Below are 27,568 nucleotides of genomic sequence, written 5' to 3'. Positions count from 1 at the left end.
TGATCGGAAATCGGGGCTGATCACGCCATTATCAAATGATCGGAAATCGGATCGGGAGCCAAAAAACGTGATCGGGACATCCCTATAGTATCAATATTATAGCCATGTCATGATATTAGACGGGATATTGTCTGTGATTTGGGATATTATACTATTGTGATACGGCATAAACGTGTTCTATAAAATGATTTGGATCTGGAAAAATTGGTATTGGCAGATGCTCAAAATCAAATGATTAGAATCGGGATTGGGAGCAAAAAAACGTGACCGTGACATCACTAAAAGGCAGGTTTAGTAATTTCAACTTATTTTCTTTTTTTCCTTTAATAATTTGTAATTCCGTATTAATGCAAGAAAAAAATTCTTCTATTTCAGAATTCTACCTTTCTTGCATTGATTCCCCATGGACCCCATTGATGATGTCATTTGTAGGCAGGTCTCTGAAATGTCCATAATAACCCACTAAAGAGGCACATTGAGTAGGCAGAAATTGTGCTTTCTTTTAATGAGCATCATTATAGTGAGGAGCAGTATATGAAGATAAGGTTGAAAATGGCTGAAGTGCTCCATAAAAACAGTGAGTGTTCATACTCTGTAGTCCACAGTCTTCTGTTGTGACTTGTGACTGTTTATTCTTCTAGAGTTCCACAGTGATTCTCACAGTTTCCCAGTTGCCCTTGACAGTGATATATACAGTAGGTGAAAAACGGAACAATCAGCACAATCAGGATTCAGTGTTTCTGTACAGGAGAGGGGGTTGTGTCCGTTTAATCTATTCATGGCAGACATTATTCTCAATCAAAGGTCTATAGTACAGCATACTGGATACTATAACCCAGATTCCAAAATGCTCTTTGCATTTCAGTGTCTCAGTGACCTTGTTGTGCATCCAGCAGGCAGTGGCCAATGCTCTTTTGTTTGTTTCTGTGCTGTAATACTCAACAGACTTTGAGATTTGCGATGTCTTTGAAGACAGAGATGAAAAACGGGTTGTCACAGGAGTCACAATCTGACTTCTGTTTGAGAAATGGAACATTTTGAATGCACGTCTCTTTGATGCCAAGGTTTAGAGTTAGGAGACTTTTCTTTCTTTCTTTTTTTCCCAGAACATGGAGGACTTTGAAGCAGTAAGGCTATTGTTTGACAATGTCTTTGTCTTAGCTCATGTAAGGGCTTCTCACACAGAACTTTGTCATTCATTATAGGCAGTCTGACAGGCGAAGTGACAAACTGGAACGACGCAGTGAAATTGTTACCTTCGCGCTCGCCTCAGGCACACATCCGTCTGCAATCCACTTGGCTTTTACTCACGGAGCGATTGTCTGCCTGTGTATTCACAGAACGAGAATGCAGGCGCTGTATCGCTCTTATAGTCTCTATGCATTCAGAATAACTCTTCCTACTTCTGGGCTGCCTCCCTACTTCCTTCACAGGTGTTACCAATGATACTAATGAAGGCTCTGTTCCATTTAGTGTACAGTGGTTCTCAAACTTTTTTTTAATTTCAAGAACCCCCATAACTCAGAGTGTACAAATGGAACCATTTGTATGGAACCATTTGTACACTCAAATGGAACCATTTGTACACTATCAGAGTTAAACACTCATTTGGAACCCATTTGGAACACTCAAGGACACTTCGAGACCCACTGGTGTAGTGTTTCCAGTGAGCCAACATGCACAATATCAGCACCCTGACTCTGTTTGACCAGAATGGAACGTAGGGAAGGGGCAGTAGGATGTATAGGAAGAGTTATTTTGCGTGCATAGAGTATTCTGTCATCTTTGATGGACATTTGGGTGTCCATCAAAGAGGACCAATATTGTACTTTTTGCTGAACAAGATACATAATTATTCAGGTATTTCTTTGCTCTGTTTACATAACGAAGAATCCCTGTACTGGTGTGCATGGAGCAGATAATTAGCCTGATTATCAGACTGAAGCTGTGAGGCAATCACTCAGCGAGAGAGAGAGAGAGAGAGAGAGAGAGAGAGAGAGAGAGTGTGTGTGTGTGTGTGTGTGTGTGTGTGTGTGTGTGTGTGTGTGTGTGTGGGGGTTGTAATTGTAAACAGATGTATATACAGTATGTATAACAGTTTGAACTATCATCTTCTGTGTAACATCCCAGAAGGCAACACATTTTAAGTTCTTAATAAAAAAAGGACTCGTTGCGTCACTGAATCTTTTAGCCTTTCCTAATTCCTTTGAATATCTTCTGGAGATCAACAGATGTAACTCCCTCTTGGACTTGCCAAGACACTCTCAGAACTCTGTGGTAGAGATTTGTGTCACCTCTGTCTGCAGATCGTGCTGGATCCTCCGAGATCGAGAGCCGCGGGTAATCCGCTCCATGCCTAGTCATACCGGCTTCTTCCCTGGTTCCGACGGGGCGCAGACGGACACCGGTTCCCTGGTGGCGTTTCGACTTCGGCTCAGGCTGTTCTGGTCCGCTGTGGGCCGGCAGGGCAGGCAGAAATCCCGGAAGCACCTCTTGAAGTTCTCGTCCAGGAAGGCGTAGAGGACGGGATTGAGGCTGCTGTTGGTGTAGCCCAGGGCGATGCACAGGTGCCAGCTGGCGATCACCAAGGGGTTCCTGGTGTCAATGTCCACCATGGTCTTGACGATGATGAAGATGTGGATGGGTGTCCAGCAGATGACGAAGGCTGCCACGATCACCAGCACCATGCGGGTGATCCTCCTCATGTTGCGGTCCTTCTCCTTGGAGCCGGACAGCAGCCGCACGCTCTTCAGACGCAGGATCATTAGGCCGTAGCAGATGGTGATGACCATCACCGGCACAACGAACGCAAAGATGAACACGCAGATCTTAGTCACTGTGTCCCAGTACCAGTCTGGATCAGGGAACTTCAACATGCAGATGACTTTACCTAGAGAGAGAGAGAGAGAGAGAGAGAGAGAGAGAGAGTGTGTCAGGTGGAATCGGCTCAATAAGGTGGTTACTGACAGTAATGACAAACCCCAGGGTGATCCTTTCTGTCTCACATAAGTCTTAATGTTTGAAGACAGTGATCTCACAGTGACACTTAAGTGCAGGTTAGCATGTGTCAGCCTTTACAACCCTCCTAGGGCAGATACTGTCCACCAACTTAACAAGCTCTGACCTGTTAAGTTGAAACATTAGCCTTGCCAAGGTACAGTATAGGTTAAGTTAGCATTACGGTTCTCCTTTACTAGACAAACAAAGCATTGATACTTCTCTCTGGACCCGCATCTCATTCACTCCTATTGGTTGTCAGAGCTCTGAAGTGTCACTGATAAAGTCAGACAAAGTGAAAGTGCGGGTATGAAACTATCCGTAGCTATATATAATGTCCCATAGGCGGGGGGTACGGATATTTACGTAGAGTATATAAAAGAGTTAAAGAGGTGAGGTCATTGTTGTTTTGAGTTGTGAGTGCTGATATCAGAAATAATAAGAACACATCAGTGCTGTTCTTACAGAACTTATTGCCCCTTTGTATCGCTCCCATCACCCAGGGATAATAAAGGCTTTAGGCTGCTCCGTGTAATGAAAGCTTCTCTGACACGAGTTGGGTGAGGCATCCCAAATTGGCTTGGTAAATACTAGGCATTTTGGTAAACAAAAGACTGATTGTTATTTGATGTTCCAGAACATTCCTCTAAATGTAATCATCTGCAATAAAAGCCCCAGGAAGAGGATGAGCTGACGGCATCAAAGCTTCCCAGGAGTATCTAACTGCTTTGGATGGCTACTGATGAATATGAGATTCCATAATTCTGCAATATTACATGCTCTTGTGTCCTTCTGCCTTTTGCAATTTGCATAGCCTCCTACTACAGTAGACCTATTTTTGGTGATCAGCACCTAGGGTGTCCGGTGTCGGCCTTCTCAGGGTGATATATCCTGGAGCCGAATTCCGGTGGCTAGCCTATATGTATGACAAAAGAGTTTGTTGACATGAAGAAAACAGACGGGTTGATCAAATACTTTGGTTTTACATAATTATGCAATAAATGTCGACACCCCACGCCAATGTAAAGTGCTTATGTAGTCACCTAGAATACAATCATTTGGTCAGTTGGGGCGCAAGCCTTGTGTGGAGACGTCAGCCACTTTGCTGGCTGGTGTGAGTCTGTCTATGCTGTAAGCTGTACTTCGTTGAAATAAACAACTCATGGAACATCAAATCTCGTCTGTCTGCCTTGCACATTTTCTCCTCTGTATGGTATAAAATATACTTCACTACTCATGTACTTGAGTTTCAATAAACGTAATCTCTTAGACCTATCTCGTCTTCGCCTCTGATATACTCTGATTTCGACAACACATGCACTAAGACAGGAGGTGAAAGAGAATGCTGGACATATGTACCCGACTGGTTTAAGTGGTTAACTGAGCACTTAAGGGGGCTGGGGAGCAGCTATTGCCAAGGTAGCAATTTCAGTAGGGATTGTTATATTGTTGATAGCCTCAGTGGTCAGGAGGCCAGTGAGAGGAATTGCCTCTTCTCAGGCTGTTCAAAATCTGGCTGACATGGGTGCACAACTCACCCACTAGCAGAGATGGGCAGTATTTGAAATAGATGTATTTTAAATACGTATTTGAAATACTTTTTTGTATTTTGTAATTTGTATTTCGCTGGGATGGAAGAAATTAGATGTATTTTGTATCTAAATACTTTCAGATTGAGTATTTTCTGTATTTCAAATACATAAAATACTTTTTTTGTTTTAATGTAATTTTATTCTCAAATGGACACACGCACACAATGTGTGATGTCACTTCTATTCCGCCTTCTGATTGGCTTACACACGCAAATTCGAACCACAAATGAGAGGCAAAGTAGGGCGGGCCTTCAGTTGTTGGAGACTTACCTCACAAGGCTCACATCTTCAAGTTGCTTAAAATATAAAGTGTATCATTCTTAATAATCTTTAATGTATTAGACATTCTGACAGGTCATTCATTTAATATTTGGCAATCAATTATGAATTTACTTATCATTATACACGTTGTTCATGAAAATGTATTTTCATGTATTTTCAAAATACAAAATACGTAGGCTATGTGTATCTCAAATACATTTCTCAGACCAGTATTTGTATTTTGTATTTAGATAATTTTTTTGACCCAGTATTTGTAATTTGTGCCCACTAGCCCCTGTTAATTACCCCGACTGGAAGTCTAAGGACTGAAGAGGTCTCCGCTGAGGAAGATGATTAAATGACAAACATGCTTGCGCTCGCCACGAACATGGACATGAATGCTTGCCTCGCCTATCACATATTGTGGTGGAAATTTAGAATGCCATAAGTGGAGACAATTATACAATTAAATATACACACTACTACTAATACTATCTTATCATTTCATCCAGTTTATTCTTCACCATTGAGCCTAATTTGCAAGTGACCGGCAGCTGTCACTCGGACAGCTGCCACCATGTCTAATTAGACCACTGTAGCTATGTACCTACCCATTCTAGAAAGGGGAACAAGTAGCACCTACATGTATGTTGCTAGAATAGAGTCATTCCCTCTCTCTATGGAACTCATGGAGTGCGGGACCCACACCTGTCAGTTGCCATTACATGTAATTATACCACTGTATGTGCTGTCACTCTCTCATTTTAAATAGGACCTTTTTCCTTCCTATAGCCACATATATCCTGTTGTTCTCTCTCCTCCCACAAACCAAGGAAGGACATGTTTTAGTATGATCACCTGTGACTGACTGTCAATGATATTATTATGAGTGTGTTTGAGAGAGAATAAAGGGGAAAGGTTTTCATTGATTGGAAAGAGGGATGATGGAAGGAAGCTGTTGCTATGCTGTAAATTGACCGGAAACATGAAAATAAAGAACGATGCCTGAACTATTGAGATGAGTCCTGTGTCCTGATATCCTTCACTCTGCCTGGTTGCCATGCCCCCGCCAACCAAAGACATGTGTAATTACCTGTAGTAGGGGGATATCATGATATCAGTATGATGGTGTTATTATTTATGTTATGATGAATTATTAAATACATAGGACCACAATGGAAACTAGAACTGCACTCTGTCGAGTGCATACTTGCTTGTTGCACACTAGTAGGCCATAAATGGCCAACTAGTGCGCAAGCAGAGCGCGCAAGTCCTTTCGACCGCTGTAAACTGTCAAATCTCAGTATCTCTGTGAAGGAACGTTTGAAATGATTAATGTTTAGATGTAACTATTTGCTACCTACTTTATACATATAAACATCTAGTATTATTAAGTATGATTCAAGTTTCTATCTATATAAGAAATACTGTTTTATCGTTGTAGATATATTCTGGATCCCTTTTTAGTTTTTCTAGTCATACACATACACACCACGTACTCTGGTCCCAGCAGATCAGGCACAATTTGCTATTTAATTTTTTACTGATTATGTATATAGTATACGTATGACTAGCTCTAAATGATGACGTAAGAAATATATATAGTATATATATAGTATATAGGCATATACTATATACGTATACATATATACTCTATACTCTATACTGTATAAAGTGTGTAGTTGTAAGTTGATTAGCGGTATACTGTGGTTACTTTGCGCCAAAAACCGTGACAGCTGTTCCGCCATTTGAGGCTTACGCAGAAAAACATAAAATCTGTGCCTGTGTTGCTGGACCAATGATGACGAAATGACCATATTTCTTACGTCATCATTTAGAGCTAGTCATACACATACACACCACGTACTCTGGTCCCAGCAGATCAGGCACAATTTGCTATTTTATTTTTTACTGATTATGTATATAGTATACGTATGACTAGCTCTAAATGATGACGTAAGAAATATATATAGTATATATATAGTATATAGGCATATACTATATATGTATACATATATACTCTATACTCTATAATGTATAAAGTGTGTAGTTGTAAGTTGATTAGCGGTATACTGTGGTTACTTTGCGCCAAAAACCGTGACAGCTGTTCCGCCATTTGAGGCTTACGCAGAAAAACATCAAATCTGTGCCTGTGTTGCTGGACCAATGATGACGAAATGACCATATTTCTTACGTCATCATTTAGAGCTAGTCATACACATACACACCACGTACTCTGGTCCCAGCAGATCAGGCACAATTTGCTATTTTATTTTTTACTGATTATGTATATAGTATACGTATGACTAGCTCTAAATGATGACGTAAGAAATATGGTCATTTCGTCATCATTGGTCCAGCAACACAGGCACAGATTTGATGTTTTTCTGCGTAAGCCTCGAATGGCGGAACAGCTGTCACGACGAAGGAGACCGGGCGAAAGTATTACTTGCGCGCTCTGCTTGTGCAAGTAACAAGTCCCCAGCCAGGATTGTTTTTGTGTTATCCTTTTTGCCTTAATGTCTGACTGTACCACATGCTGTTTACATTTCTGACTAATAAAGTATTCAATCAATCAAAAATACAAGTGGTCCTCGCTAAATGGAAATCATGCATAGCATGCAAAGCATAATTATGTATCTGGGGCATTAAATAACAAACCAACTAACTGATGATGACAATTTGTATATAGGCCCTTCAGAGCATGTTGTACTCCCCTGTGTATAATCGTCAGGTTACTTACTGTGCAAGGGAGTTCTGCAATGTGGGAGTCCACACTGTTCATGTATGCCCTTTTGAGAAACCTGATGAGTCTCAGAATTCTAGTATTATGCTGCTGTCTAACTATAGTAGGTTTATTTTGTTTAAAGTGGGAGATTTGGTATATAGTCTTTTTTATTGGCCTAAAATATTGTCTATATACATACATTCATGAATCCACTTGCTGACCGGCTGTCGGTATTGAGCAATTTCTTTTATAGGGGTTTCTTGTGACCCTAACATTAACATGCTATGTAAGGCAAAAATGGCAAACCTTTTAAACTCATATGTGATGTGTCAACCTACATGTAGGGGGTTTTCATGATTCTGAATCCATTACAAGCATTAGTTTTGCACAAAAGCACTCCCTGTGCTAAAAACAGCCATAGTCACTTGCCCAAATGTGCCCAAAATGTGCTGACATCATCACATTTGTGCTGATCTCATCACATTAAGCCATGACGGCTATGGCCATTGTTAGCCCAAGGAGTGTTTTTTGTGCAAAACTAATACCTGGAATGGATTCAGAATAATGAAATCCCCCTAGTTTGACATGTCACATGCTACTTAAAGCATAAGGAATGTTTGACAGTTTTGCCTTATATTGGATGTTAATGGTAGGGGTCACAAGAAACCCCTATAACAAAAATTGCTCAATACTGTCAGCAAGTGGATTCATGAATGTATTCATATCGATGTATATAGACAATATTTTAGGCCAATAAAGAAATACTATATACGACCCCACAAGCCCAGCTGCCGGACTAAACCCCAGCCTCAGTGTTACAAGATATCGATGTGTGTGCTTTCTGTATGTAGTGTTTTTATGTTTTGTGTTTTTAATGGACCCCTGAGTCTACACAATTGAAGTTGATTGATTGATTGATTGATTGATTGATTGATAACACAAACATGGGTAATTATCTCACCAGTGTCTGACACCTTGGTCACTGCCATGACCATGATGGGCACCCCGATGGCCGAGGACAGCACCCAGACGAGGACGTTGATCAGCTTGGCTTTGGCAGGCGTTCTGAACTCCAGAGCTCTGACGGGGTGGCACACGGCGATGTAGCGATCCACGCTCATCATGGTGAGCGTGAAGATGCTGGTGAACATGTTGTAGTAGTCTATAGCGATGACCACTTTGCACAGCACCTCGCCGAAGGCCCACGTGTTCATGAGGTATTTGGCACTCTGGAAGGGAAGCGTGCTGGTGGCCAAGGCGTCAGCCAGAGCCAGGTTGAAGATGTAGATGTTTGTGGCCGTCTTCATCTTGGTGTATCTGCTCAGGGTCACACAGCAAAGGGAACATTAGTTGTGGGATTAGCAGTGAGAAGAGCAGCACATGTATGAAACAAATGGTTACTTTTATATTGTTATGTATAGGACATGAATTCAATAAAATGATCCATTGTAGTATAAAAGAGTACTCTCCTTCCCTCTCCCCTCTATCAACAGGTTTGAAGTCACCAAACACCTCATCTGTGAATCAACCTGACTCCACCTTTATCCAATCACAACCATCTGCTGTAAAAGGCTGCAGGGCCCCACCTGAGCTCATGCTCTCTCAACCAGTTCACTTATTTGTAGCCTTGTTTTGTCTCAATTCTTTATTTCCCAGAGCATACTTCATCCTTAGTGTATGTTCTCAGGCACAGGAAAGACAGGGGCCTCTAGAGTCTATACATACCACGTACACGTAGATGTTTTGGTTAGAGTAGTTAGGTAGGCAGGCTTTTGTTACGACTTAGTCTGTCTTTTGTTTCCTTAGCTGATCCTTTTTGTTACTTTGGCAACACCTGTGTCCCTTGGTAGTAGCTTATGCTTATGTTCATTGTATGCCCTACGCATATATTTTGTCTAAATAAATGTAAATAATGTAAATACCTTAGAGTAAGTAAAACCATTGCACCTTTTATTCTGAAATTGTGTATTTGCACCTCAATTTTATTTTATATTTTTTTCAAAATAATTGAGTGGTGCAGCCACTCCAAGGAACAGCAATGTCCGTCCCTATGTCTCTCCCTATGTCAGGTCAGTGATTCTCAACAGGGATGCTTACTGTACTACAGTGTATACACAGTATTCACTATTCATTATGCCACTTCACAGCAGTAAGCCTCCTAAAAGGAATGTATTCTCACATGACTTGATTTAATATTCTACTGTATGTACAGTACAAGACAGCATACATGCACAGAATGCCATATTGATTACTGGAACTTGGTTCATACTGTATATGTATATTCTATCAATGTGTGAATATATAGGTATAATTGAATGTATCAATTAAATGTTTCCAGCATGCTTAAGTCCTTAACCCTATACTAAACCCAACTTTTGTCAAATCATCACTAAACCCGGCTATATTTTGATGTGATGTAAAAGCCTATATTCCATAAAAACTATATTAAACCATTCTGAACGGGCACCCATTTTGGTGTCGGCATCATGTTATGCTTTAGCTATTTAAAAATAGCAGATCTACAAGCTCATATCGCGCCACCGAGTGGCGCGCTACGAGCTTGTAGGTCTGCTATTTTTGAAAAATCGAAGAGCGACTGACATTTTTAGAATCTGATCTCAGGTCAGAATGGGTTCATCAGACCAGTGTGTGTCCGGCGGAAACCTCGTATGAATCTGATCTCAGGTCAGAATGGGTTAAAGGAGCATTCAGAGATTTGGGTGATTTGGAAGAAAAACAAGCATGTGCACATGCATGCACAAACTACAGTGGGGGGACACGCGACAGGACAACAGCACACACACCAAGGCCCGCCCCCGCTCGATCTTGATTGGCGGAAGGCCCATCGCTATCCTGATTGGATGAAGGCTGGGCCACCAATCAATACAATACTCTTCTTTAAAATTTCAACATGAAATTTCACAAAGAATATATACAGTATATTGTATAATATATAATTTCTGGATTCTATATGCAAATGTACCACAAGTTCAACAGGAGTCAGATGGGATCTTGGTTATGCAGCCTGTCAGCTAGCTAGCAGCACAAAGGACTGTCAAATACACCGTCACTCACAGAATAACCTGATATGCAGTGATCTTTAATTCCCTTAGGGGACAAGTGCACCCAAATCATGCCAGGAACGCCATCGCTGTAGGGGTCAAGAATTCAGGCCTGTACCGTTCTATTGATGTACGCCGCACATGCACACTCACCCAATATTGGTGAAGGATGACTCATCTAACCATTATACTGTAACCTTTCTCCACATCTCTGTAGACCAGCAGCTATGGTTTTCTGCACCGCTGAACTCTCTAATGTGCATTAGTGTTTGTAATGAGCGGTGTATATGCACCCCACCAGAACATCTCTCTCTCTATAGTTGCTGACATGAAGCAGTCTGATCACATCCTGCATTAACATTCTCAGGCATCAGAGAGGAATAGTTGCTCTTCTGTTGTCCTTATACATTTCACACCAATGTATAAACATGCTTTTGACCACACTTTACAATTGGCATAAATTGATGTCAGTCTGACTGATGTCTTTCACATTGACAGGGACAATGCTCATTAATCAACACATCAGTTTTCACATCCATGTAAATGGGCCAGAGTTAGCCAAAGGCTAATTTTCATCTGTAGTCCCTGAGCAGGCTCTTAAAATGATGATAAAGCTATCCATACAAAAACACATCAAAGTTTTTAAAGCTGTTAAAATTAAATAAGTTGTACTTTTGAACTATGTGGCAATGGTGGTAACGGTTGGGCTTTTGGTCAAGTGTTTTTAATGTCTGTTTGTACAGTGATTCTATATGGGTTTTAAAGTTGTCTGATTTGTCTGTGACCAGGTTGTGAAACAGTACTTTATGTGTGAAAAAATCATAGCATGCATGAAGAGTTTAGCTGCATCAGTTGTTAGATATGGTCTTATGTGTCTGAAATTAGATACATTGAATTTGATTTTTTTTAACATGTTTTTTGGTCTAGTGTAATTCCAAGATATTTACTACCCTCGATGAGAATGTCAATGTCAGGGTCTGTGGAGTTACGTGAAAAATACATACCCACAGTTTTCTTTGTGTTCAGATGCAAACATGAGTTCCTCAGCCAATCATTGGGAAATACTAGTGGACCTGGGGGACCTCGGTCAACTGAGTGTATGGCTAATAATAATAATAAATAATAATAATAATAATATGACTGCGCATTTCATAGGTACTAAAATATGCTTTACATGTGCGGGGGCCAGGGGAGGAAACATAAGAAAAGGACAACTTTATTAGGAAAACTAAGTAAAAGATAATTTAAACCAATAAAACAGTAAATGTAACAAGTTAAAATCAAGTCTGCTTGGGAAGGCTAGTATGTAGGTTTTCACTTCAGTGCGGTTTTGAAGGTAGGGAGGGAGGGGGCATCGCAGGCCGTTCAGCCTAATTAGAGCCCCATTAAAGTGTGTGACCTCGTTGGGACTCGGAAATTCCTCCCGCGGAAATCTATCAAACTAATTGTTGTCCCGGCCAAAATATTGACTTTACAATTATGAATTTGGCGGAGAAGATTATTACGAACACAATTCTTAACTCACTCTTATAATCACATTTTTGATCGTGCCAACACCACAATCGCACATGTTACCTTAATATTTCTTTCTCGTAGATCGGCTTGCTATTTGTGCCATTTGACTCCGTTTAAACGTATATCTTCCTCTCTTCTTCCCATCTCCATGACATAAACAGTCACATCCACATTATTTATAAGTCTAATTCCATCGGCAGTCCCATCTCTGTGATTTGTAGATCTATAAAATGAACAGTCCTAATTACAATTAATTGTATCTATTTCATGAAGGATTTTAAAACAAAATCGATTTTTGCTAGATAACGGGTCAGGATTGTTCTCTGCGGAATCCCGGAAAAAGTGCGAGTGCAACATGTGCGAGTGCACGGGATGTAGCACCTCCATTAATACTAATAGTCAAGCTCCCTTCCAGCACCCTCAATACAAATTGCCTGGAGCCGCCACTGTGCCATGGTCAGGATGGGAATATTCTTTAAGTATTCACAGCAGTTTGTAGTGCCATGCATAAAGCTATGCCTCTGGGGAAGCTGTTAATATAAAATATTGGGTATTTCCATTCCCATTAAACTTTCATAAGCACATTTTATAAAGCCTTTTCACCTGCATGGTTTGATTTAACATTTTGGTTTATCAAAGATCCTGCACGCACGCACGCACACACACACACACACACACACACACACACACACACACACACACACACACACACACACACACACACACACACACACACACACACACACACACACACAGTTCAGTAAGAAATGTGGGTGACTTAAAATATACAGTACTGATAAAGCATTGTGATCTTGTGTGATTATTACAATTTCGAATATTAGTCAAATCTGAAGGACATTGAGGCCTAGTTCACCTTAGCAAGTGGACGCAAGCAACTGATGTTTGTTGTAGCCTGTAGGACAGTACTGTAATCTCTGTAGTACTGTAATAATGCCCTTGATAAGGATTTGTACTACTTAAATCTGTTACAACCCTTTGATTCGGCCTTGTGAACTGTCAGGGGAGAGGATTACATTTGTAGTACCAATCACGTTCCTGATTCCACTGTTATTCAAAGGAAGTTATTTCCGCTCTTCTAATCTGTGCTGGTGCATGACACACCCAATATCTGTACCACCCCGATGCCTCCCGTTAAGTGCCTAAGGGCTTCAGTGAACACAGAGTTGTGAAGGATTTGATACCGTTTTAATGGAGAAAACAAATCAAATGGTAAAATTGCTTTGTAAAGGAATGGACTTATAAAGTGTGTCTGAGAGATCTTCAGGCTTTCAGGCTTGTTTAAGCCTTGTCACAGTGCAAAGACATAGGAGCTTTAGGACCAAACAGCAGACAGATAGGCGCAGGCAGATGAGCTTCAATGCAAGGTTTTTATTCATGCCACAAGGAAGTACATACAGTACACTAGGCACTAAATCATGGATACACGAGGAGAACACTACTAACATAAAGTGACGAACTAGCAAGGGAACTGAACAAACAGGGGAGTATAATAGACACAGATTAACTAGGCACAGGTGAAACAAAACTCAAAATCAAGACAGGGATTGGCTGGGGAACTAAGAGGACACAGGTGGAAAACAAAGACTAATCACAATTCAGGCTAGACAAGGAAGGTACAGAACTACAGGGACATACAGGAAGGCACAAAACAAAACTACAAAATAAAAGGTACACAAGTTAAAGTGAAACTCAAACTGGAACTAAGAAACAGGGAAAAACACAACACTTCAAAATCACAGGAAAACACCAACTCAAAACAAAGGAACACAGGAAAAATACAACAGGGATACAGAACACGGACACAGAAGTCACTGACCGTGACAAGCCTGAGATATTAAAGAGGCATGAAATGGCAGGCTGATTTGGTTCCAATACAGGTATAAAAAACCAGCAGATTAGAAACACGGCAACTAAGCAACACAGATGCAGCTAATCAAATAAATAATGGTTTAGACAGTATAGTCAACAGTATTATCAATGCACTGTCCACACCTAAATCCACTTATTAATTTAACTTGATTAACTGTAGCTGTGTGCCTTACATAACAGTGTATACAACTTGTGCAGCCTGCCACACTTTTACCCTGCTGTCGTTTTTAACACCAAAAAACAGCATATCTACAAGCACAGAGTGAGCTTATAGATCTGCTATTCTCCGTGGCCTTTTCAGGCATTGTGCTCAACATGCACAGTGACATCCTGGCGCTTGAGTGGCAACACTTAATTGGTGGCATGCCCTCAAATAGCCAACAGTAGCACTTGCTGCAGGCCGCAGGGGACCTTTGTTCATGGTAATACAGTGATTTGCATGGATTTGCAAATCACTGAGCTGCAGGTTGCTGCCACTGTTGCAAAGCATGCGGCCGCATCAGCAGGTGCATTACTCAATCCTGCTGCGATGAGACATGATGGTCCAATTTGTGACAGAGGATGGTGGCTGACAGGTGTTTATGCATAAATCACACGAGCTGTGAAGAAACAGCAGCTCTCCCCTACATGCTCGCTCACGTTCACCATGTCCTAATTAGCCAGCCGTGAGTTCACAGAGCAGTTCAAGGTTCAGTGAACATCATTAATTCAGGAAGGAGAGGACTTTCCGTTTCATAGCCTGTTATGAAGGCTTGTAGAAGTCACAATGTGCCGTGAAATCTGCTGGATGTCACGTTACGGCACGTCAAGCTCTTCCTGAGCAGAATCACGGGATGTGATGGTTTAATCGGCGGCGTCTTTTTTGAATGCCAGCTGCATTATGCCCCGCCTCAGGCTGTCATGGTTGTCCAAGCTTCTTTCTGACACATTTATCTGGTAGCACATGCCCAGCGAGGGAACCTTCAGAGTTCCTCAACGTTGCCCAGTGTTGAGAGCTGCTGCTAAAAGCCTCCTATTTAATTCTTAAACAGATGGTGGAAGACACTGCAGGCCGCCTACTGTGCTAAATCTTGATAATTTTCTCAACGTCCCCCATTGATGAAATGAAGCGGAATTGATTATAGTCTGATTTGTCCATCTCAGCTGGTTTGTCATTCATAATGACTATAATGCAATGTGGAATGGAAGCTCATCAGATGTGATTCTAAGCTAAACCGACAAGCAGTGGTTACATTCATTACTTAAGTAAAAGTATCAATACTGAAATGTAGAAATACTCTGTTAGAAGTAAAAGTCTGGTATTTAAAATTGACTTGTGTAAAAGTAGCTTACAAAAGTATTGGCAGCATAATGTACTTACAGCACCAAAAGTAAAAGTTGTCATTGTGCAGAATGTCCTATTTCAAGTTTTTAAATGTATATAATAAATATTTTGGAAATAGCAGACATATGTCTTGTATGCATACAATGTATTGTGAGCTTGTAGATCTGAAATTTCCAAATGGCCGGCCCAAAATGAAGTGCATGGTTAATATATGTTTTGTAATAAAAATCTAAATCTTCAAAGTAACTAGTAAGTAAAGAAAAACAATGTAGTGGAGTAAGAGTACTCTTGTTGAATCCGAGACGTAGTGCAGTAAAAAATATTGGAAATTGGAAATCCTCCAGTAAAGCAAAAGTAGATGTAAAGCTTAGATATGGCAGCTTTTACTCTGTAACCCCCCCCCCCCCACCCTTCCATTCCGTACAAAAACCGGGAGAAATAATGTTGCTTGGCTCAAAAGAAAATAAATCTGATAAAGGCTGTTGCAGTAAATATGCATTGGGTTTGCTGTGAAGGTATAGCAAAAAAATAAAAAGATGACTTTTTAAAATGGGGAATTCTGCAGAATGACTTGAGAATTTACGGTAGTGTGAACAAACACTACTTTATTGAGAACTAGAAAAAGTGCCCTTCTGGGCACAGGTCTCCACCAGGTTATCCACAGATCCGTGCAGTTAGAGGTAAAAACACTTTTGGGCCAGTTATAGCGCCACCTTGAGGCTGAGTTGAAATTGTTCATGTGGCATTTTGTCCTGGGCCTAGTGGGAATGTGGGTGCACAATTTCACGGAAATCACGCGATGTGTTCATGATTTGCAGCATTTTGTTTGAAACTGAGCACTCCTGTGAACTTTGGAAGCCAATCTTAACCAATCAGGATGGAGTCTGAGAAATCTGAAAGAGCTGTTTGGTTGAATGGCTCTAGAGAGACTGTGTACCAATTTGCGTGATGTTTGGACAAAATCTGTAGGTGTACTGTGCAAAAACTTGTTTTGCACAAAGCGGCCTCCTGGTGGCGCTATAACAGACCGTTCTGGAAAGTTTGGGGCAGAGGTTCATCGTTGGCATCCAGGGAGTGTGTGTACCAATTTGTGTGATGTTTGGACAAAATCTGTAGGTGTACTGTGCAAAAACTTGTTTTGCACAAAGCGGCCTCCTGGTGGCGCTATAACAGGCCGTTCTGGAAAGTTTGGGGCAGAGGTTCATGGTTGGCATCCAGGGAGTGTGTGTGCAAAATATGGCATCGACCGGGTTAACGGTGGCCGAGATTAGCTGTTCACGGACACACGGACGGACACACGGACGGACACACAAACGGACGGACGGAGTGCAAAACATACTCTCCCCACATGCCTTCGGCCTGGTGGAGACAATGAGTGACATAGTGCTAACAAACACTACGTCATTCCTTGTTGCATTAGTTGTCTCTCGATCTGCAACACGGTCGGTTCCTCATAATCCACAATACAATGCTGTCTTCTTCCTGTTAGTGTTGGAAAGTAACTATACATTTACTTAAGTACTGTACTTGAGTACAATTTTGATGTATTTGTACTTTACTTGAGTATTTCCAATTTCCAATACTTTTACTTCTACTTGACTATACATCTCAGAGACAAATATTGTACTTTCACTCCATGTTATTTGAAAACTTTAGTTACTAGTTTGTTGATTTGGATTAATATTACAAAACATACATGAACCACTTCAGCCCTATATACATGTACATTTCAGCCATTTGAAAATAGCCGATCTACAAGCTCACATTGCGACACATTGTGAGCTTGTATACATTTTGAAAACTTTGAAATTAGACATTCTGCGTAACTACTTTTACTTTTGGTGCATTAAGTACATTTTGATGCCAATGCATTTCTACTTTTACTCAAGTACATTTTGAATTATGGACTTTTACTTGTAACAGAGTATTTCTATATTGCAGTATTGATACTTTTACTTAAGTAAAGATTCTGGGTACTTTTTTCCACCACTGGTAAGGCTTCAGCCACCAGCACATACAATTATACACACAGATACAGATACACCAATAATCCATACTGGCAACTGCTTGTACTATTCTGATTCCTAGTCCCAGTCCATTCTGTCCTTGAAGCCAATGAGTCACCATCAGAACATCCATTCTGTATATGAACAATTATGCTGTCTGTTGGACATAATAAAGATGATTCATACGATTAATTCATACTGAACATGATTGTAAAGATAATTCATGAGACACAAATCCCACTGGATACATACACACACCATTAGAATGCACCCATCCACTGTGCTTAACCTTTTATTATTTGTTTTATCTTTCCGGGGTTATTGCACTGACAACGATCAGTGTGTTCAGGTTTTGGTGTCCAATATTATTGCGACGGTGAAATCAAATAAGCTCTCTCTCTCTCTCTCTCCTTCTCCACCTCTTCAGCAGTGGACATAACCCAATAGCTTTACTTGAGCCGCGTACTTAAGTAAATGTTTTGAGTAGGCTATAGTATGTACTTTACTTGAGTATTCATATTGACTTTTTTACTCCACATTTCCAAGACAATTATGTGTTATATTAGACTTCACTTCTATGAAGGTTGTCATTACTTGCTACTTTTAAACATATATTTGAAGTCACCTGTAGACTTTTATGTTTTATGTTTTCCTGTCTGTCCGTCCGTCTGGCCAGCCACACCCAGGCTGTCACAGTGCCCACACTCTCAACTGAACATCCCTGCCCGGCAGTTGGTGTATTGAGAGCTCTACCCCCTTCTGCTGCCTGCAATACTGAAGTTCTTCAACTGATCATAACGTTAATTAAGGCAGGGTTAGCGACAGCCAAGCTCTCCTCTCCCGCTGAGCAGCAGCTGATTCGTGATTCCTGCCCACGCTGTCCTCCCACACCATCTGACACTCAGCAGTTAGTCTACCTTGTGGCTTTTCGTGTTACATAGCGCGCTTTGTAACTGATTCATCTGGTTATCCCCACCAGGAGACCGGAATGGATGAAGGTGCAGAATTATTGTTTTTTTGCTCCTGTCTGTCCGTCCGTCTGTAAACAGCTAACCTCTGGCATTGTTGGACAGATGCATTGGCCTATATTTTATGTTTTTGCTCCGGTCTGTGTGCGTGTGTGTGTGTGTGTGTCTTTGAACAGTAAATCTTTGGCACCGTTACACACATATAGTGGCATGTCATGGCATGGGGCTATCGGCTATGAGAGGGGGGGTGGGGGGGGGGGGTCGCCTCAGCAACGATCATTGTGAGAGCTCTGCACAACACCCAAAGACATGGACCGTCGTGTTGAGGTGTGTGTGTGTGTGTGTGTGTGTGTGTGTGTGTGTGTGTGCGTGTGCACATGCTCACTGCAGGTGAGCAGGTGCCTACAATTTGGATGGTATATACATTACGTGCAGGTGTTTTCCTCCATGGCGTGTGTGATGTTATTCACACACACACACACACACACACACACACACACACACACACACACACACACACACACACACACACACACACACACACACACACACACACACACACACACACACACACACACACTAAATATGTGGGTCTGTCTATCTGCACCACGTCTCTGTGTGTACGTCTGTAATCCATAGAGAACCGTTCAACAAACTGATGATGTAACCACTGACTATATACATTGCGCATGCGCTGGCGTTGTACTATACCTGTCAGTAGCACCGTCTTCAAACTTTGTTCATTTTAAACTGTTTCTAAGTCATATTTTTATACCACCTTTTACGCATGGGTAATTTTAGTAGTTTTTACTTACCCGGTTAAATGTTTTTAATGATCAGAGGCACTGATCGCTTGCACTAGTGCTCTGAAATCCGACTCGACTTCAATAGCCGGCGTCTACCTGCTAGCCACCTCTGACAGCTGACAGCTAGTTAGCCAGGAGGCTAGCTAGCCTACACCTCATCTCATCCTATCCAGTATCCACCTCCACACGGTTTCTATCGGATTATATGTACTCACCCCCCGCTGTCTTGTCATCATGAGACCAGTTTCCTGTGAGTCAGCAATGATGGCTTTCACAACGGAGAAAGCCTACTCCATCAAGGCGGAACTACGCTCCATCAACAGCTTAATAGGTGATCTCCTCAAGCGGAAAGCAGTGCTCCACGGTCGCCTGGCTGCCATAGAGGCTGGCGAGGGCACTTCGAGGGCCGGGGAAATTACTCCGGTCTCCGGAGAGGCTGTCGCCGGGCCGAGCGGTGGTGCTTCGGGTGCCGGTTCACTCCGACCGACGCCGGGAGCCGCTGCCACTTGGACCTCTGTGGTGAAAGGTCCGACCAGGAGACTGTCGATTCCGATGTTTGAGCCGTACCATCCTGGAGATCGAGACATATCCAACGACTTTCCCTGCTCCAACCCTTTCACACCGCTACAGGAGCGTGCATTCACGGCTTGTCAGCCAAAGAGCCAGCGTTGTTCCAGCACGCGATCCCGTCCGATAAAACGCCCTGGTCCCAGTCAGAACTCATCCTCCAGCTCCTCGACCCTCACCTCGACCCCCAAAAGAAGCATGGGTCGCGGGGGGAAACGGCGTCGCCTCGCAATCCCCACGGGAAACCCCCCCGTTCCTGCCCATCCACATCCAGCGCGTGTAGTAAACAACACTACACATGGCCACTTGTCACCGCCCCCTCTGCATTCAATGAGCTCAGCTGTGCCGGATCTCTATGAAACAAGGTCAGAAGCGTCCATATCACTATACACCAGCAATCCCCGCACCAACCCCACCTCCCAGCCCCTCTATCTACTTGTGGGAGACAGCATTGTCCGTAATCTAACCATTCCACGCTGTATAATCAGCTCTTTCTCTGGTGCAAATATTTTAGATCTCCTCCCCCACATTCCAAACATTCTCAAGCAGCACCCCTCCATCCACACAGTCATCCTAAGTGCAGGCACTAATGACACAAGGTCCAGGCAGTCATTGAAAATGTACAATGACTATGAGGCCCTGGCGAATTCTGTTCGAATCCAGGGAAGATCCTGCATTTTCTCTGGCCTAATCCCCACTCTCCATCGCAGCACGGATAAATTCAGCCGCCTCCTTAATGCAGACGAATGGCTGTTTAATTTCTGTCAGAAAAAGGGATATGGCTTTATTCCCAATTTTAATGACTTCTGGAAATCTCCTGAACTCTACCGAGACCTCCTCCATCCCAACAAAGCAGGCTTAAATGTTCTGGCCAAGAACATATCTCACCATCTCGCCAACAGCGACTCCTCAGGCAGGAAGTGACCATTACATATTTGCTCTGCTTATAACGTGTTTAATTGCAGTAATTACTGTAATTATAACTCTGACCTCAGAACTACTTCTTACATCTCAATAATTCCTGTGTCATGTTTAGCCACCTGTCTACCACTGTCTCCTACCCCCCTGCCCCATGCCACCTGTGCTAGTCCTACGCTCATTCCAGTGCTCATTAGAAATAGACCCTATCAGTCCATTCCACCAGCACGATCAGTCATCTTAAACAACCTAATCAGACCCCCTACTCTACCCTGTAGACCCAAGACTCCTCCCACTAAATGTGATAGCAAGCTTAACCTTGCCTTGTTTAACATCAGGTCACTAACAAATAAATCCTCCTCTGTAAATGATATAATCCGTAAAGAGAAGCTAGATATAATCTTTCTAACAGAGACATGGCTTGGCTCGGATGGAGCTTTTCTCCTAGCGCCAGCCTGTCCCCTAAACTACAGTTTCATTCACTCTGTTCGCGAGGCTAAGAAAGGAGGTGGACTGGCAATAATTTTTTCAGACACATTAAAATTCAAGGCTCTGACCCTGGGCAGCTTTACATCCTTTGAATACCAGGCCACTATATTACTTGGTAAATCCTCTATGCCAATGATTAGCATTTATCGCCCGCCAAAATGCAGTAAAGCAATATTTCTAACAGAAATATCAGAACTGTTATCTATCTGCTCCACTAACTATGACAGAACTCTCATCTCAGGTGATCTTAATCTGCACCTGGATGATGCTACAGATGCTGTGGCTATGGGTTTCTTAGAGTTATTGCACTCCTTTGAGTTTATCCAACATGTTGTTGGGCCTACACATAAACATGGGCACACTCTGGACCTGGTGATTTCTAGAGGGATGAACATCACTATGGAAAGGACTATTGAAAGGCCTGATCTATCGGACCACCTTTTGCTGTGTTTCAGTATGGCTGTCCCTGATGTTGAGAAAAATAACACTGAATATACCATAACAAAGCGTTTTTTTAGCTCTTCTGCAGCCGATGAGTTCTCTCGTCATCTGGGCCCTCCCCTGCCCGATACTCCCCCAGTAAATGATATGGTTCAAATTTTTAATCTTAAACTAGAGTCAGCTCTTGATATAGTGGCTCCTTTTAAAACAAAAAAGAAACATAACACCAGAGTAACGCCCTGGTTAAATGAGCATACTCGCTCACTGAAGCAAGAATGTCGTAGAGCTGAGCGAACTTGGAGAAAATATAAACTCACCATCCACTTAGAGATTCTTAAAAAGTCAACAGTCGCCTATAACAAAGCCTTGCGTCTAGCAAGGCAGGCATATTTCTCTGGCATTATTAATGAGAACAAGAATAATGCCAGAGTCCTTTTCTCTACCATTGATCGACTTTTAAACCCCCCCCAGTCCTACAAACAGTCATTCCCGGCCTCTAAAGCTAAGTGTAATGAGTTTGCATGCTTTTTTGATAACAAAATCCTTAACATTAGAGCTGATATTATGAATGGTGCTGCCGCAAACCTTCAAACAGCAGCTCATGGTCCCAGGGTAGATCTCTCCAGGGGGAGCCTATTATCGTTTTGCGCAATTGATGAAGACGAACTCCGCAAAACCATATCACAGATGACATCTTCCTCCTGTTCATTGGATACAATTCCCACCACCTTTCTCAAAGAGGTCTTAGACAGTGTGATTGGAGATATCCTAAAAATTGTAAACAGCTCTCTCCAATCTGGCGTCTTCCCAGACTCATTGAAGACGGCCGTAGTTAGGCCCCTACTCAAAAAACACAACCTGGATCCCTCTGTTTTGGGTAACTATCGACCCATTTCAAATCTACCCTTTCTGGGCAAGGTTTTAGAAAAATGCATCTCTCATCAATTGGATATATTTATACAGAACAATAATGTGCACAACAAATTCCAATCTGGATTCAGGAAAAGTCACAGCACTGAAACCGCACTGGTAAAAGTAATGAATGATCTTAGGGTGTCTGCTGACAAGAAACATGTATCGGTTCTCTTACTCCTAGATTTAACGGCTGCATTTGACACGATTGATCATTCAATTTTAATACAGCGCCTGGAGCACTGGGTAGGCCTGTCTGGTACGGCCCTGTCCTGGTTCTCCTCCTACCTCTCAAACAGAAGTTACTTTGTCAAACTAGCCGAGTTTGACTCAGACAAACACAACATCAGCTCTGGTGTCCCACAAGGCTCGATTCTTGGTCCTCTGCTGTTCTCCTTATACATTTTGCCATTGGGTGAACTAATTTCCAATCACGGAGTCAATTTTCATTTCTATGCTGATGATACCCAGCTATATCTTTCTGTGGCCCCAGATGATCCCTGTGCTCTAGACCCGCTGTTGACCTGTCTGTCCAGCATTAAATGTTGGATGAGTGAGAACTTTCTCAAGCTAAATGAGGATAAGACAGAAGTTCTCATAATCGGTTCTAGCGAGCAAAAAGAATCAATAATTAGCAGACTTGGCAACCTGACTGTAGAAAGTAACAGTACAGTAAAGAACCTGGGGGTTATTATTGATTCTGAATTGAATTTTAATTCACACATTAATCATGTTACCAAGATTGCCTTTTTTCACCTTAGAAATATTGCACGAATCAGAGCCTATCTGTCCTTGGATGATGCAAAAACACTAATCCATGCCTTTGTTTTTTCTCGGCTTGACTATTGCAATGCACTTTTTTCAGGACTCCCTAAGAAATCGACTGACAGATTACAACTTGTCCAAAATGCAGCAGCTAGAGTCTTAACTAGAACTAAGATGAGAGAACATATTACTCCAGTTTTGGCAGCACTGCACTGGCTTCCGGTTGTTTTTAGGATTGACTTTAAAATTCTGTTACTTGTCTATAAAGCTCTCAATGGTCTCGCACCTCCGTACCTCCGTGACTGCCTACCTAGATATGTCCCTAGCCGCCCCCTCAGGTCCTCCAATGCTGGCCTACTTGAAGTGCCTAAAAAAAAGTGCACAAAAAAGTATGGTGAGGCAGCTTTTTGCTTCTATGGCCCAACAGCCTGGAATAAACTTCCATTCGAGCTCAGACACGCACCCTCTGTAGACATTTTTAAATCTCAACTCAAGACTCACCTCTTCACCCTTGCTTTTAGTTGAGTTTTATTTTTTTTATTTTTTTTATTTTTTATTTTATTTTTTTATTTTTTTTTATGTGTTTTTATTTTTTTTATGTTCTTATATTCAGTTTTGTTCTCTGCTATTGTTTTATCATTCTAACTACTTGTGTTTTATTGTATTTTATTTTTGTCCTGCCCTGTGAAGCACTCTGAGCTGCATTTATGTATGAAAAGTGCTATACAAATAAAGTTTATTATTATTATTATGACTTACAACCACAATTCTATAGCTCTCTAACAGGCCTGTTTGTCTTGCCTGATTTATTTATTTATTTTCAGATGTGGGACTTATACCTGTCCAGATAAAACTAGGACACTCGACTGAATTGCATGAGGGGATGAGCTCAAAGACGATGTCGTTTGTCAAAAACAACGCATTTTGTTGCCAGGCGACATTATGGCAGCTTTCTGCCTGAGGCAGTCACGCTGAGTCAATGGGAATGATGATAGTATGATGACTGTGAATGTTTAACACAAAACTTTCACTTGATTTCAAAGCAGATAAACAATGGTATATACATTAAGCTTGAGGAAGAATGCTTCATGTGGGGATATTATGCAAGATATTAACCACAACCGCGTACTTCCAGTGTACTCGTCCAGTGGAGCCCCGGCGTTAGACACACGCACGCACACACGCACACACACACACACACACACACACACACACACACACACACACACACACACACACACACACACACACACACACACACACACACACACACACACACACACACACACACACACACACACACTTAAGAGTGGTAAACGTATGATATTAATAACAAACAAATAAAAAAGTAAAACATTGAGTGGCGGTTTTGAATAAACTCACCTCACCACTCCGTACATGACCAGGACATTTCCCAGCAGTCCCACCACGCAGATAACGGAGTAGAGAGCCGTGATGCAGATCGCTATAATGATGCCCCCGGGGCTCCGGACGGGACTACTCTGTTGTTGCTCCGTGTAGTTCTGCCTGTTGCTCATAAAGTCCAGGTCCTCGTCAGGGAGGAAGGTGACATTGAAGGGGATTACAGAGTACAGGTCAGACAGATCAGCACCCCTGGGCGCTGTGGAGGAGAACAGCTCCGTCTCCATGTCGCTGTCCAGTGCCGTGTGGTGCTGAAACTTGTCGATGTCCAGTGCGCTGTGGTGCTGAAGCCTGTCTCTGACTTTAATTCAAAAGCAAAGGCGAGGAGGATATAGTACCGCCGTCTGTTTGTCCATAAAAAGAGTGCGCTTCTGAAAGGAGAGCGTCTGGAAAGCTATAGATATACCGGTATACAAAAGAGCTATACAAAATAAATCTTCAAAAACAAATTGACACAAAAGCGGACAGATTTGCATGGGCTCTCGGTCATTATGTATCCCAGGACCATTGACGTATCCTGTATTTAATCGCAGCAGCTGTCTGCATGTGCACGCACGAGCTCATGTGGTCATGCTCTCCGTCTCTCCAAGACTCACCTCGCCTCCCCGTTCAGGCTCTTTTAACCGCGCGTCCTGCACGCACGTCAGTGCCACGTGGTTTACTGCGATTTGATGAGGTTCTGATGAAACTATGAAGCCAGTACACAGAATAATCCCACGGGACAAGACAGGGAGCGGCGCGTGGTTCTGTATAGCGCGCTCTTGAAAACGCTCAACGCACAGTCATGAAAAGTTATAGTTAGATATTAATTGGTCTTTGATGCGACACACAAAAGTAAAAACTTTAGATCTGAAACGGGGAATGGAAAATGTCAATAACCTTTTTCCTGACAGTATGAATAATGCAGGCTAAGTAGGCCTAGCCGTTTTGTTTTGTGATAAATAGGCTGTCGTCTTAAATGTTATATAGGCCACTCCATTGTGTGAGGCACATTTTTGGATATCATTAATGCTATAGAGTATATTTGTCCAGTAACAGTGATCTCCCTGTCTCCAACTTTTTAATAAACAGAAACTAAATGTATTGGGTTGCCAATTTCAGCCAATCAGGAGTTTATCAGCTTCATTCAGTTTCATGACATACATTTCCATTTATTTTTATTTGACGTTTTTCTTTATGACCTCTTGAACCTTTGAACATTCAGTGGATTTTCTGTAGTCTGGAGTTTTCTCTGGGGTTTCGAAGCCTTTTGAGTTGCAATTAAAACAGGGAAAACAGTGACATCTTCTTCCAAATACAATTGACATGGGATTTGCAGGCTGTGACCTCACAAACAGCAGGAAAATCAGAGCACTTGTTCCCAGACCACAGAAAATCTACTGAATGTTAAAAGTTCAGGTTTTTGGGGTACAATTGAGCTCAGAAAACGTTTTATTTTATTTTGTGACAGGACGCAGAGAGGGTCAGCAGAGATTAGGCCCAAACCGGCTACATCTGCTCATTTCTTTGTATCATCACTTCCACTTGCACGCGTTTAATCTGTATGTGTTTCCCTCGCCTGATTGGATACAAATTCATGGTTTCCCCGACCCGAAAATACATGTTCTGTTTGCTAGAAAGAGAACATGTTACATGTAACCTGTTATTGAACAAACAGAAACTAACTTGTCCTTTAATTGAACAGCCTGCTGCTCCATGGCCATGTGTGTCGGTCTCCCGCCTCTATACCATCACACACAGACGTCACACGTTATCTATAGGTGTGGATTGATCATGGATGCAGTCAGAAGTCCCAGAGAGATAATAATTATACACCCTGCTCTCCTGGTTGGACGATGCTGATCGATGTGGAGCGAGCTGCACGTGCTCACCAACACTATCTGATGGATGTGTTATCTTATCTCCCATGGGGAACAGGGCTGGACTGGGACAGAAATTTGGCCCGGTCATTTTCGCGTGAATTTGGCCCAGACCGGCCCACCACAACCAGCGAGATAGCAGAAACTCTACCGCCCACTCCGTCGAGGCACACACAAACAAACAAGCCCTAATACCACCACTTTTACAGAACAACATAAATGATACAAACCAACAGACAACTATACACAACCCAGAGGGTTTATTTGTCACTCACAGATACAGTTACAGTGAAATTATCATGATGGCACTGGCAGAATGGCAGCACGCCCGAACCTTTCCTGGTGGCCTGCCGCCTATTGGCCTGCCTGCCTGTCATGGCGGCCCCCTACGGTTGCGGCCCACCGGGAATATGCCCGGTACGACCTGTGGCCAGTCCAGCCCTGATGGAGAAATACTACTATGTGGTTGATACATCAATGATTCAGAAGAAGTCATTATCCAATAAAAATACCCCAGCCCACCCCAGTGGTGGAAGATCAAGTAGCCTCTAGGCTACTCAGATTCTTCAAAAGTAGCAATACCACAAGGTAGAAATACTCTGTTACATGTCAACGTCTTGTGTTCACATTATTACTTGAGTACAATAAATGTATGCAGAAAGGTATTGGCATCAAAAAGTGCAATAATTGCCTCCGAGATGTAATGGAGAAGTCAAAATAAATCATGCATATACTCAAGTGAAGTAAATGTACCTCAACAATTTAAAAAGTACAGCCCTGCAGTAAATGTACGTATTACTTTCCATCAATAATCACAATCGATCCATTGTCTTGTACATTTCTTGCTCATACTTAATAATCTTAATATAACGATTCTGTATAGTTCTTGCTCACACTATTACGTCCCTTAAGTCCCTTTTGTGCAAATAGAGTGTAATTGAACTAAACATTTGCTCTTGGCATTTCATCGGCTTTCAGTTACAGCCTCAGTGTATAATTTACTCTGCGTTTACCTTACATTTCAGGGCTGCCAGATCCCATGCGCG

At 42.1% G+C, this 27,568-nt stretch overlaps 1 protein-coding gene across 1 annotated transcript; it reads right to left on the bottom strand.

Annotated features, from left to right (window-relative positions):
* Positions 1-2,360: 2,360 nt before the first annotated feature.
* On the bottom strand, positions 2,361-26,613 carry oprd1a (opioid receptor, delta 1a; the record flags this gene model as incomplete). The annotated part of the gene is made up of 4 exons (XM_083780213.1): positions 2,361-2,890; positions 8,540-8,895; positions 24,625-24,964; positions 26,535-26,613. 4 exons carry the CDS (start codon positions 26,611-26,613, stop codon positions 2,361-2,363), a joined length of 1,305 nt encoding a protein of 434 aa, XP_083636339.1.
* Positions 26,614-27,568: the final 955 nt, after the last annotated feature.

Source organism: Protomyctophum parallelum, assembly GCF_964188405.1.
Source record: "Protomyctophum parallelum genome assembly, chromosome: 1".
NCBI lineage: Eukaryota > Metazoa > Chordata > Actinopteri > Myctophiformes > Myctophidae > Protomyctophum > Protomyctophum parallelum.
The sequence above is the reverse complement of the archived record's forward strand: the minus strand, read 5'-3'. Positions and strand labels throughout refer to the sequence as shown.